At 44.9% G+C, this 12,042-nt stretch overlaps 1 protein-coding gene across 1 annotated transcript in view; it reads right to left on the bottom strand.

The window, feature by feature from the left end:
* Positions 1-3,943, bottom strand: part of SRGAP1 (SLIT-ROBO Rho GTPase activating protein 1) — a 285,747-nt gene extending 281,804 nt beyond the window's left edge. The window contains exon 1 of the mRNA XM_047066296.1: positions 3,563-3,943. Coding sequence (XP_046922252.1) covers positions 3,563-3,629 — 67 coding nt within the window. The 5' untranslated portion in view covers positions 3,630-3,943. The remainder of the gene's footprint in view (positions 1-3,562) is intronic.
* Between the last annotated feature and the right edge of the window lie 8,099 nt (positions 3,944-12,042).

The raw sequence follows: 12,042 nt of genomic DNA, 5'->3' as shown, positions 1-12,042 counted from the left end.
AAGCTTTTTGCCAGAGATGCTAACAAGTAACAGTCAACTGATAGGAGTTTCATACACTTCTCCAGACAAGTAGCTTTTTAAGAGCCCCCACAAACAAGAGATTAACTTCTCTGGATTCTAAATCTTTGAGAAGTTGGGGCGCCTGGGTGACTCAGTCGGTTGAGCGTCCGACTTCAGCTCAGGTCACGATCTTGTGGTCTGTGAGTTCCAGCCCCGCGTCAGGCTCTGGGCTGATGGCCCAAGGCCTGGAGCCTGCTTCCGATTCTGTGTCTCCCTCTCTCTCTGCCCCTCCCCCGTTCATGCTGTCTCAAAAATAAATAAATGTTAAATCTTTGAGAAGTTGACTAACATGCATGAAATAGTCTTTCTTCTCCTAGCTAACACACTCCTTTTAAATTTAAGGGGGGGGGGGGGGGCGCCTTCTGTCCCTGATTTAAACCAATCTATTCTTTGATAATGTGTATAATTCACAATTCTACCCCCTCTTACAATTGTGTGCTACGCTTTTCTGAACACGGTTTTATTATTTTTCTGTATTCCCTATTGCATTACATTTTAATTTTCTGAGAACTCAAATAATGTATAGTGTTTGCGAACTGATTCTTTTTCTTAAAAAGTGAAAGCAAAGGTGATTCCCACCCCCGCCCCGCCAAACCAGGTAGTAAATGAAACACAAAAGGCTTGAAAATTTTTCTAAGTTATTAATATGAATTGACATGACATCTTAGAAATGAGGGAATCCAAACTCCTTATCTTATAGGTAAGACAACCAAAAGTCAGAAACTAAGTGACTTACCATGACATATCTAACTAGATGTATTTATGGTTTTATACGTAAAATTACACACTGTCACCTATGATGGTTCTTTCCACAGTTGAGAACAGCTCCGGGAAGTCTGTTCCTAAAACATGTGCAGGCAGCCACACTGGCAAAATCCCACATCTGGAGTCACTCCTTGAGATCAAATCATTATCTCAGAAATTCTGAGATACGTGCAACTGGTATCAGGGAAACGGGAGAGAGAAAGAAAGAACAATACTCCAGAGTATTAAGTTTTAAGTCAGAAGGTTAAAAAAAAAAATCACACATAATAAAAAATGACTCTTGAAATCACCCTTACCCAGAGAGTCCAATATATATGACTTTATTCACAGGGAACAGACCTATGTCTTCTGGGTCCAGCACAGCTGGTTTTCTGTTAGCAATCAAACAGGCCACATTTCTTTTGTTTATCATCAGATGAAATAGTTGGCTGGAATTAAAAGAGGTAGTTGTTCCAAAACCACGTATCTTTAAACAGCACACTAGCACTCTGCCAGGGTAAGATGTTCACCCTTAAAGAGGGACTCAGGAAATACAACAGAAAATCAGAGTCCTGCATTTCACATCCCTAGTAAGGAACCTACTGTCACTGCATGGGACAGCTTGGCCTATGCACTATTTCACGGTCATTTTTGTCCCACCTGATCTTGATTTTGCCTAGAAGTGCAGGTGTACTGGTGCCCTTAAAGGTGTACGTGATCCAACTCCACTGTATTACCCCATTCCCATAACTGCATACGGGTAGGATGATGTGGGTTAGACATAGGATATGTGAAAGCAGATAGTCTGGACGCAGGTCCTGATGAGAAGGGCAGGTCAGGTGTCAGAAAGAGTCATACAGCAGCCTCTTTCAGGCTATAGATCTGTGTAAATGAGGAAGGTTGAAAGGACTAGGGATCACTTTCTATGGGGCTGAATTTGATCCAAAAATAATCTTCACCGTGTTCATAATTTTTCCTTGCATTGGATTTGATAGACGCATTGTAAACATTGCAACACATCCCATTTTATTGATTTTTAATCAGTGTAGAGGGCCTGTATCTCAAGCACATTAGTAACCATGTAACAATAGAATTCACACTCTGAAAGAAATTAACCATGAAACTATTTTTCATATAAGGACTTGATCATGGACAAATGAGCTTAGAACAGAAATAACTAAGCCAATACTTGAAAGTGCATTCTGCCAGCCGGTGCTCCAGGCAGCAAGAAAGCCAGGCTACCATCCCTCCATGATCTACCACAAAGAGCCATGTGCAAAACCTTGCACAAGGAATGGTGATGAGGAACAAGAGTTCCACCTTAAAATGAAAGGTTGTTCAGGCCGTGCTGGAGTAACATTAAGAGAGGTTCTGCTTATGAAAAAGTTTACCTGTCACTAAGGAAATAATTACTCCTCTGCTATCCTAACTTCCATGTCAATGTAACCAGTTGCTGTAAGTAGAAATTATCTTAATTACAAGCAGTTAAAAATCGGTTCCCTGAACAGTGTTTAGCTTACATCCTTTATAGGGGTTAGCCTAAAGGAAAGCATGAGTCCCTGGGCTTCCACACGCCTTTGTTGGTGGCCTAGATGAGTGGGTCCAAATCCGCCCTCAGGGCATGGAGGGTCCACCAGGTCCTCGCATAGGACTCTGGGCATTTCCACAACTGGACCACACAAAAGAACACCCAGGCTGCTCCTGCCTTTCCCAAGGCAAGTAAGGAGTGCCTCTCTCAGCAGCCCTTTTAGAAGACTGTATCAGAAAAAACACAGGTGTCTGCATAGCAATTGTTATGAACTTTGCAGTGAATATTCCAAAGCACAGCATCAACCTCAACACTCCATCCATTGTCTCAATAGGGAAAATCCACCCAGGAGAGACCACAGAAGATGAAAAAAACAAAAAAAGACAAAAAAACAAACACAGCAGAGATAGATGTTCATTAAACACTTCAACAGCAACACAAAATACTTGTACCAGAGAGAAAATCCATTTTTTAAAAACCCAAGGCACATTAAGTAAAAATGCTTAATCAACCTTAATTAGGTTCCTTCATTAGTTGACAATGTAAATGGACTGAAACTACCACTTAAATATCCAAACCTTCATTTTACATGCAAGTAGCTTCCAGCAAATGATAAAGCAATACTCCCGGGTGAGTGTGGAAGATGGCACTGAATTCTGGCCCATTATAAAGGAGGAGTCAGATTCCACTAGTCCCCGCTTGGTTTAACAGCCAGGCTTTCAGGGAGCTGTTTTCTAAACGGCGGACTCGCCCTAATAAATTAGTAGCCAACAGCGTAAAGGTCTAAAATCGTCTGCACTCAATGAAGCTCCGGACCACTTGATGTCCAGACTTCAGGAAAATGATTCCTTAAAAATAACGTGACAAAGATACCAGTTAAAAAGAGTAACGAGGAGGAGGAAGAGGGTAACTGGCCAGGAACCACCGCTGCCGCCTGCCTCCCGTGTTAAGTTGCCCGGCTGAAGGTGGTGGTTAAGTTACAGCCAGTTCTCTCTCTCCTGGAGGTGCGCTCTAGGAGTCGGAGAAAGCCACCCGGTTTCCAGCTTCCCGTGGGCTTGACGGGACTGGGACGGGGATGGGCTTGCACGAAGCCCAGGGTGGCTCAACCAGAAGCTCTGGCTGTCCCTCACCGCCTTCCTCCAACGCAGACACCAAGTTAGAAATGCAACTCCTCGAGCACAATGACAAGAAGGCACACAAAAGGAGCAAGGCAGCCGCTCCCATCCTTACCTTTGACTTGACTTTCATACTCGGCTATGATCTCTTTGTCCTTCTTGAATCTGCTCGGAGTGGACATTATCCAGCTGTTCTGGGTCCGCTTTCAATGGGCAAGTTCTGTTCGGTAGTCACAAACCAGTCTCCTTGGAGAGGCTGAGAGTTGTACTCCCACACACGGGGAACCCGGAGGCAGCACCCACAGGAGGTAAAGGAGGAGGAAGACGAGGAGGCGGAAAAGAGGAGCGAGCCGAGGACTAGATTAACCCGGGCGCCGGCACCATACTCTCCGCTTCGAGCTGCCGTCGGTGATCCGGGAGGGGGGAGGGGGGCCTCGGGGCCGGAGAGGCCCGGCGCGCAGGCAAACTCCCGCGAGCCAGCGGCGGGGGGCGTCTCCCTGCCCACCCCACCCGGAGCCGGCCACTTCCTCTACGGCCGCTGGGCGGACGCGGGGTTCGCGCCGGCGCTCCGCACCATTGTTACAAACCCGCACCGGGCGCTCGGGGGCAGGGCCGGCTCTGGAGGGCGGACGCCGCGACCCTCCCTTCCTGCTCCAGCCGCCGGCTCCGGCGCTCGAGGGTCCCGCCCGGGCCGGGATGCTGCCGCCGCGGACGCCGCTCCCCCGTCGGCAAAGGCTGCCGCTAGCGCCCAGGCGGACGAGAGGAAACGTAATCCTAGAGCGAGTCCCTGCTGCCGGGCCGGAGGGCGGCCGCTGCGCGGTCTGAACGCGTCCTGGGCGCAGCACCGGCGGAGTTTAGATCTCGACAGCCGGCGCCGCGAGGGGCCTCTGCCTCCTTGGCCGCGGGGCGCCGACGCTACCTCTTTCTCCCCGTCCCGCTCTCCGCTGCTGCCCCCAGGAGGCCGCCGCTGCCTTGCACACTCGCACGCGCACCGGGAGGAGCCGCGCCCCCGGCGGCCGCAAAGTTGCCGGCGCGCACACGGCCCGCGGCTCCCCGCGCCCAGAGAGCGAGCTGCGGGCGGCGGCGGCGGCGGCCGAACGGGTCCCGCGGGGCCTGGCGAAGAGGGGCAGGGCTCGCGGGAGGGGCGGCGCCGTGGCCCGTGCCCTTCGCCCTCGCCCCGCTCGGTAAGGAAGCGCAGGCTCGTCCGGGAAGATGGATGCCTCTCTCGGCCCCCCGCGGCCCCGCCCCGCGCGCCGAGCCCTGGCGGCCGTAGGCGACGCCCCCCGCGCCTCGCCGGGCTGGGGCTCGGCTCCTCTCTGCGCGCGGGGCAGACTGCAGCCTCAGCAGCTGGAAAGCCCCTTCCCCACCCGGGGCCGCCTGGGGTCGAGGCGGGGGGTTCTGGAGGGGCTTTTTCCAGAATCCATCGAGAAATCTAGAGTTGGAGCTCTCCACGACGGGAGGGGATGTGACTCCAAGACGTTGCACCCCAGTAGGAAAACTGGAGGCTCACTGAATTGTGAATGACTTGGCTGCTGAAAATCAAAAGAGAGCGAAGCTTTTCAGTGGAGATGGAGAAAAATACTCATCTGGAACACAATATTCTCCCCATCCTGGGAGTAGCTCTAGGAGCTAGGGTGGTGGAAAAGGCGTGGTCCAGCTTTCTCACGGACACATTTACCACTTGGGACCTTCCCTTTCTCCTTTCCAATCACCTCGTACATAGTGAGGGTCTGGTTTATCAAAGCGATGTGTTCAGAGGCGTGTCCAGTATACAAATGTTTTCCCTGCAAGATCTAAACAGAGTAGGGATTTTTTAGACTTTGATCATTCATTCATGTATCCCGTGATAAACTTTCACGTTCTTACTGTGGGCCAAATATCAAGCTAAGAGCTAGGGACTCCGAGGTCAGGTCCCTGCTCTAAAGGATCTCAAAGTATATTGTATGTATGTATGTATGTATGTATGTATGTATGCATAATAATACTGTAAGAGAAACACTCCTGGCTTTGGGAGTCCTGAAAAGGAAAAATGGGCTGCAAGAGGTTTGGCAAAAAGTGATATTTACACTGGATTTGAAGGATAAATAGTAAGCAGTTTGCCGCCTCAGAGAGGGAAGGGGTTGCGTTCCACGGGGAAAAAGGAACATCATACTTTGGGGCAATTGGAAATACAGTTACAAGATATCTTCCACTAAAATACCAGATCTCTGATAGGTGAAAAACATTTTGAAAATTTTTATATATTCCAACTGATAGTCTGTGCACGTTGTTTTTAATTGTGCAGCTTTTAAAATTTAATTTTTTAAACATCTTTTTACATTATAACAACAGAATACAGGAATAAATTGTTTTTATTTTTTTAGAAAATTTTTAAAAGGCACCTAGCTGGTTCAGTCAGTGGAGCGTGCAACTCTTGATCTCAGGGTTGTAGGTTCAAGCCCCAAGTTGGGTGCAGAAATTACTTAAAAATTAAAATCTTTAAAAAAATGTAAGTTTTTTTCCACAGTGCCAAAACAAGAGGTTAACTGCAGAACCCCTGACTGTCCTAATTTCATGTGGAACTAACTATCTTATGTAAGAGTTGGGTGAAAAGCCAGAATATCTAAAGCAGAGAGGCTGGGAAGGAAGGTCAAGGTGAACTGGGAGAGGCCTCCTATACTGAGCTTTTAGACACAGTTCTACAGACCACAGTGAACCTTTTAAGTAGAGTAGTGTCATGGTCACATAGGTGTTCTATAAAGATAACTGTTGGCAGTGTGGAAGGATGGATTGGGCATAGGAAGAGAGAGACCAGAGATAAGCAGCTTACTTTGGTGATTATTGCAGGCAAATATAAATGTGATTCATATCATCCATCCATGGTGCTATTGGATTTATCTTATATTTGCACTTGGGAAGTACAACTTGGCAATACAAAATGCAGCCCCTAGAGATGAATTATTAGCTGGAGGTAGACCTGAACCACTGTGGTAGGCACACACCCCAAAGACTGAGTGCTCAGAGATGAATCCTAGCTCTGCAGTTTTCCTGAGTGAGCTGATAAAAATTACTGCACCTCTCCAGGCCTCACTTTCCTGTCTGTACAATGGGTTAATACCTAGCTCCCGGAGATTTGATAAGGACTTACTGAGATCATCCTTTAAAGTGCTTATAGCAACATCAGACCATTGTACAGACCCAGTGAATGTTAGTTATCTTGGTGATTATTATCTCAGTTTTAATCTTCTTTGAAAGAAAGGTATTTAAAACTCAGAGACAGAGGGGGCAGGGCACCTGGCTGGCTAGGTCAGAAGAGTGTGTGACTCTTGATTCCTGGGTGGTGAGCTCAAGCCCTATTTTGGGTGTAGAGATTATTTAAATAAATACAACTTAAAAAAAAAAAGATTAAAAAAATAAAATTAGAGATAGTCTCTTAAATATCTTTGACTTCATCATGTCCAATAAACCATCAATAAATGGTTTTGAGTGTTAATGCCCTAATATTAGTAAATCACCGCCTTACTGTTGTTGGAAATTGGATCCCATCCACTAAACAAAGCATTTTGCATACATTCTTAAAAGAACCCTATAAGGTAGATACCATTGTCCTCATTTTACAGATGAGAAATTAGAAAGCCCAGTGAAGGCCTGGCTGGGCCAGAATTCCAGCCCATATCAGCTTGCCTCCAAAGTGGGTTTTCCCAATTGTTTACTCTGCTTCCTGTGAACTGATGGTTCTTTAAACTTATGAAGCAGGTTCACGTACAGTGAAATGCGTGTGACTAATTCACGGTTTGCCCTCTGTGGATGTCTTCTGATCCCGCCATGCAGCGTGATTGACAAGTCAAATGTTCTTTTCATAGTTTTCTTTTTTCAGGTTCTCCTTATCTTTCCCATACTCAAGAGCCCACTTAGTTCACAAAGCTGGATATGGAGACTGCCTGGGACTTAAAATCCAGAAAGCCGGGGTGAGCCAGGCTTGGAGACCAGCAACTGTGATTCTAATTCTGTGACTTTGCTCCACCTTGCGGTAGCTGTTTTCTTAGCTACACAACAGCGATGGCCCCAAAGCTCACTCCTCTCCTGCCACACTCCTCTGTAGGGGCACGTGAGGAGAAATGTAGAGTGCCTGATAGTAGGATCCCTGCTACATATTAATCCGCCCTGTCATCTAGTATTTGCCTTTCGGAACCACTCCAGATATCCTGAAGTACTAGTTAATGGACCATCTGAGCATATATCCTGGGAGTAGTTAGGAATAGCCACAGGGTCCTTGCAGCCACAAAATAAACCATGCACCTTGCTACAGTACCACTTTGGCCCAATCCCAAATAACTTAAATCATTTTTAAAAGTTCAATACAAATGCATTAAGGAGTTAATGCCAAATTCACACAATTCTTTTAGCTATAGTTTCAGTGTCTAAGAATTTCATGTCTGAAGTAGGCCATCCTGCCGTTCCCCTTCATGGAAAGGATAGCTTCTCCTCTGCCTGCCGAGATGGAAAAGTGGGTGAAGCCATGCCAACATCCTAGGTTTTAGGCTTGGATCCAGCCAGAGCATCAGAACAACAACTGTTGGACATGCACGTCTTATGTTGTCTCAACTCTGGGACCCCTTGGCTTCTCAAACTGCTTGCAGTAGTGTTTTCAGTGAATCACATGTTGGTATCATGCCCGGGGCAGTGTTTTATAAAGTATGATCTTACCATTGATCATCTTCATCAGAATCACCTTAGGAGTCTATTTAGAATTCAAATATTCTGCACTTAAAGACATATTTCTCAACTTCAATATGCGTACAAATCACCTGAGAATCTTATGAAAATAAGGTCCTAATACTTTCTGGAGTGAGGCTTGAGATCCTCCATTTCTAAAAAGCTCCTAAGTCATGCCAATAATGCTGTCATAAAGGACACACTTTGAAGAGCAAAGTCTCATAGGGTCCGAGTTTTGGGTGAGGAGGAAGTCCCCTGGTAATTCATATGCATAAGAATCTTTGCCCAAGGTCAAGGGACATTAAAAGAATATCCTTACAAAACACTAGCTACATTTACTCAAGGAATGTTGATAACATGGTCAAGGTTTTGTTTTGTTTTTTTCAATTGAATGTATCTCTAAGAAACTATTTTGGGGGCACCTGGGTGGCTCAGGTCATGATCTCACAGTTCTTGGATTCAAGCCCCACAAAGGGCTCTGTGCTGACAGCTCGGAGCCTGGAGCCTGCTTTGGATTTTGTGTTTCTCCCTTTCTCTCTCTGCCCCTCCCCCACTCATGTTCTATCTCTCAAAAATAAAAAAGGTTAAAAAAAAATTAAGAAACTAGACTCTTTTCTCCTCCAAGATAATAAAAATTTTGTTTTAACTTTTTCATCCATAAAATGGGGCTGATTATTACCTTAATAGGTTTGTGGTAGGGAATGAATGCAAAGTGTGTATAAAGCACTTAGCACCAAGCTGGGCACATAAGTGATAAATAAACGTCATCATCCTTATTATTATTTTGGTACCAAAAGCTAACTCCCAAGTTTACAGCAAAAACACTGCAGTTATGGAGAATCTTTTGGTGCGTTTATGTGTGTCTATTTACCTCTTTGTTTAAATCTCCTATGTTAATTGAGAATTTTTTGGGTTTTAATGGGATTGTTTTGTAATTTATTAGTTTACTGTGTGTCTGCATTTCCTATACACTACCTCAAATCTTTTATAGAATGGTCTCTACAGTCTCTTCAATTCTAACCAACAAATATTTATTGAGTATCTATTAAGTTGAACCATATGACATTGCCGATATTTGACAATTTTTGACATAAAAAATGGCAATGTTATATGATTCCGTGTATGACTATGAGCCCCACAATCTGCAACTGGCATAAATTAAATTCAACAACAAAAACCTACTTCCCAATATCCAAGTGAAGGCTCAGTTGAACCCTACCCACGTCTAGGGAAATCTCACTCATTCGCAAGTTGGAGGAGTCCAGTAGAGTTTGCCGGGTATCCAATCAAGAAGTATTAATCATTGTTTTAAAGGAAACTTGGCCCATAATTTAGCAGCAGCTTGTGGAAATGGACTGTATAAATAGCCATTTTTCCCTTCCCTGGCAACACAGTAGTAAAGACAAGCTGTCAGAAGATCTTGCCAATTTCATTCTGATGCACTTCCCGGGTAGAGAAGAGGGTAGAATGCAACAATAAAGGTGAGTTTAGATGAGGCCCTGGAAGGGTCAATGCGAGAGATCCTAAAAAGAGACAGCAGGAGAGAAAGGATAGAAGAGAAAGAGAAAGAAACTGAAGGTCACAGGGAGAGAAAAAGCAAAAGAGAACAACAAAAATGAATGAAGCTTCTAAAATGTTCAGTTGTGTAATTTAACTCTTCTCCACCCAAAACACTCCTCTTTGATTTTCAAGAAAACTTGTTACGGCTAAAATACATGAGGGCTTTTAAATACCTTCAATTTTCTTTGAATAAAATTGCCTTAGAAAAATATTAACTATCTGCTCAAAATCACCTGTTCCCATTTTGCACAAATCGTTATTAAAATAGAATTTGCTTTGTTTAATCTCATCTTCATAACTTCCAAACACCCACACATAACAGTCTTCTCATCAGAGTTACTATTTTCTGCATTGAAATTCTACTACAACTTCCCATGTGGCTGCCGCACAGTGTAAGCAGAATATGAATATTCAATGAGCCCACCCTGATGAAAGTATTAAATCCCATCATTTATACAAAAAAAAAATGGTATTATTACTCAGAGGAAAATAGCCAAAGTTAGACAAGAAATGGCAGCTGCAATTCAGTTATCAGAATCAGAGATGGATTCGTATGTAGAGCAAACCCTAACAAAAAGATTTGTTATACCAAGAAATACATGTATCTCTAATGCTTGTATTTTAGGAAATGAATAACAGACCCCTCCCCTTCTTCCCATTATACTTTAGCAGCAGACATTTTAAGGCTGCCTAATTTCATCACCTCTTTTACAGAGAAACAAGTCTATATATATGCTTCTCAGGAGGGTACCAGAGAAGCCAAAGGCTGGTAAACAGAATCCTATTTAAATATAATGGAGACACTCACCTTTAAAAGGGTCTCAAGGTACATAGTCTTTTGTAAAAACAAAGATGATTTTTGAAAAAGGATTACCATCTGGGAACAGGAAGTCCACAGATAGGCAATTGAGGGTTATATGCGTCTAGAGCTGAGAAGCTAGGGTCTGGGACCTCAAAGGGGAAAAAGGACAATTCACAGGAAGATAAAAAGAGTAAATACCTGGCAAACAAATATTTGTTGGGCCATACACAAACAATAAGAGAGAGGTATTTTAACAGATTTAGCTAAATTCCTCCATGTCTACCCCACCCAGTTCACATTATACTGTAGTTATCTATGGGCCGTCCAGGAGCAGGTCGTCTATCTAAATTCCTTTTGGGATAGTTAGGGGGAAGAACAAAGGTTTTTCCGGAACCTTCTGTTTCTTAAAAATAATCAGTCTAGGGGCGCCTGGGTGGCGCAGTCGGTTAAGCGTCCGACTTCAGCCAGGTCACCATCTCGCGGTCCGTGAGTTCGAGCCCCGCGTCAGGCTCTGGGCTGATGGCTCGGAGCCTGGAGCCTGTTTCCGATTCTGTGTCCCCCTCTCTCTCCGCCCCTCCCCCGTTCATACCCTGTCTCTCTCTGTCCCAAAAATAAATAAACGTTGAAAAAAAAATTAAAAAAAAAATCAATCTAAAATAATCCGCCAGCCAAAGAGACATATTTGGGGATGACAAATTCTGCCTCTCTACCCCCCTTCTCATGGCACCCTAACATCGTGTGCTTCCTTTGGCCAGAGCACTTGCTACGCTACTTTCTCATGTATCTGTCAGATCCCACCTGTGGGATCACTTATCTGTGAGTTGATGGACTATGCTCGCATTAATACTGTTCCTGACATAAACTAGATGCTCAATAAATGCCTGTTGAAACACATGACATCCTTTGACAAATTGCGTAATTTGGAAATTGTTTTGCTTTCAGAGGGAATTCCTTGTATTTAGGAATCTTGCTTAATTATTTTTGATGAGGTGAAATTATTAAAATGATGCATGACCAGTGAAAGTAAAAGACAAAGAGCTCTAGACGCTCAGAAGAGAGGAAGATTGCCTTTTTGCTGAACCGCCTTAGCTGAGGTCTCTGAGAGTAAGAGCTGTTAGGTTTGAAGCAGCCGATGTGTATTTGAAGGAGTCCTGGGTTTAGAGGCAGAAACCTGGGCTTGGGTTCCGTCTCTGTCACTGTACTCTTTGACCATTGTTTTCTTGGCTAGGAAAGGGGGGGGGGGGAGAATATGAGACTTCATAGCTGCAGAGAGAGAGAGAGAGATAATGCATTCGAAATGGCGTCATGAGGTTCAGAGCTGTATACAAAGTGTGATCAGGAAAGACAGCCTGGAAGGGCCGGACTGAGTCAGCGACAGAGGCTCCAGGCTGTCCAGGCAGTAGGGCATCTCCTGTGAGGGTAAATGATGAGGCAGCAGACCCTTCAGCCACCCACGCTGGGTGTGCACTCACCAAATGCAAACTGGAATTGCTGGTTTCCTGAAAGTTCCAGTCCAGTTGCATAAACCCAGGGCAGCC

The sequence above is a fragment of the Lynx rufus genome, unplaced genomic scaffold, assembly GCF_022079265.1.
Source record: "Lynx rufus isolate CCGP_SWC_20201006 ecotype Redwood Valley unplaced genomic scaffold, mLynRuf1.p SCAF_7, whole genome shotgun sequence".
Taxonomy (NCBI): Eukaryota; Metazoa; Chordata; class Mammalia; order Carnivora; family Felidae; genus Lynx; species Lynx rufus.
The sequence above is the reverse complement of the archived record's forward strand: the minus strand, read 5'-3'. Positions and strand labels throughout refer to the sequence as shown.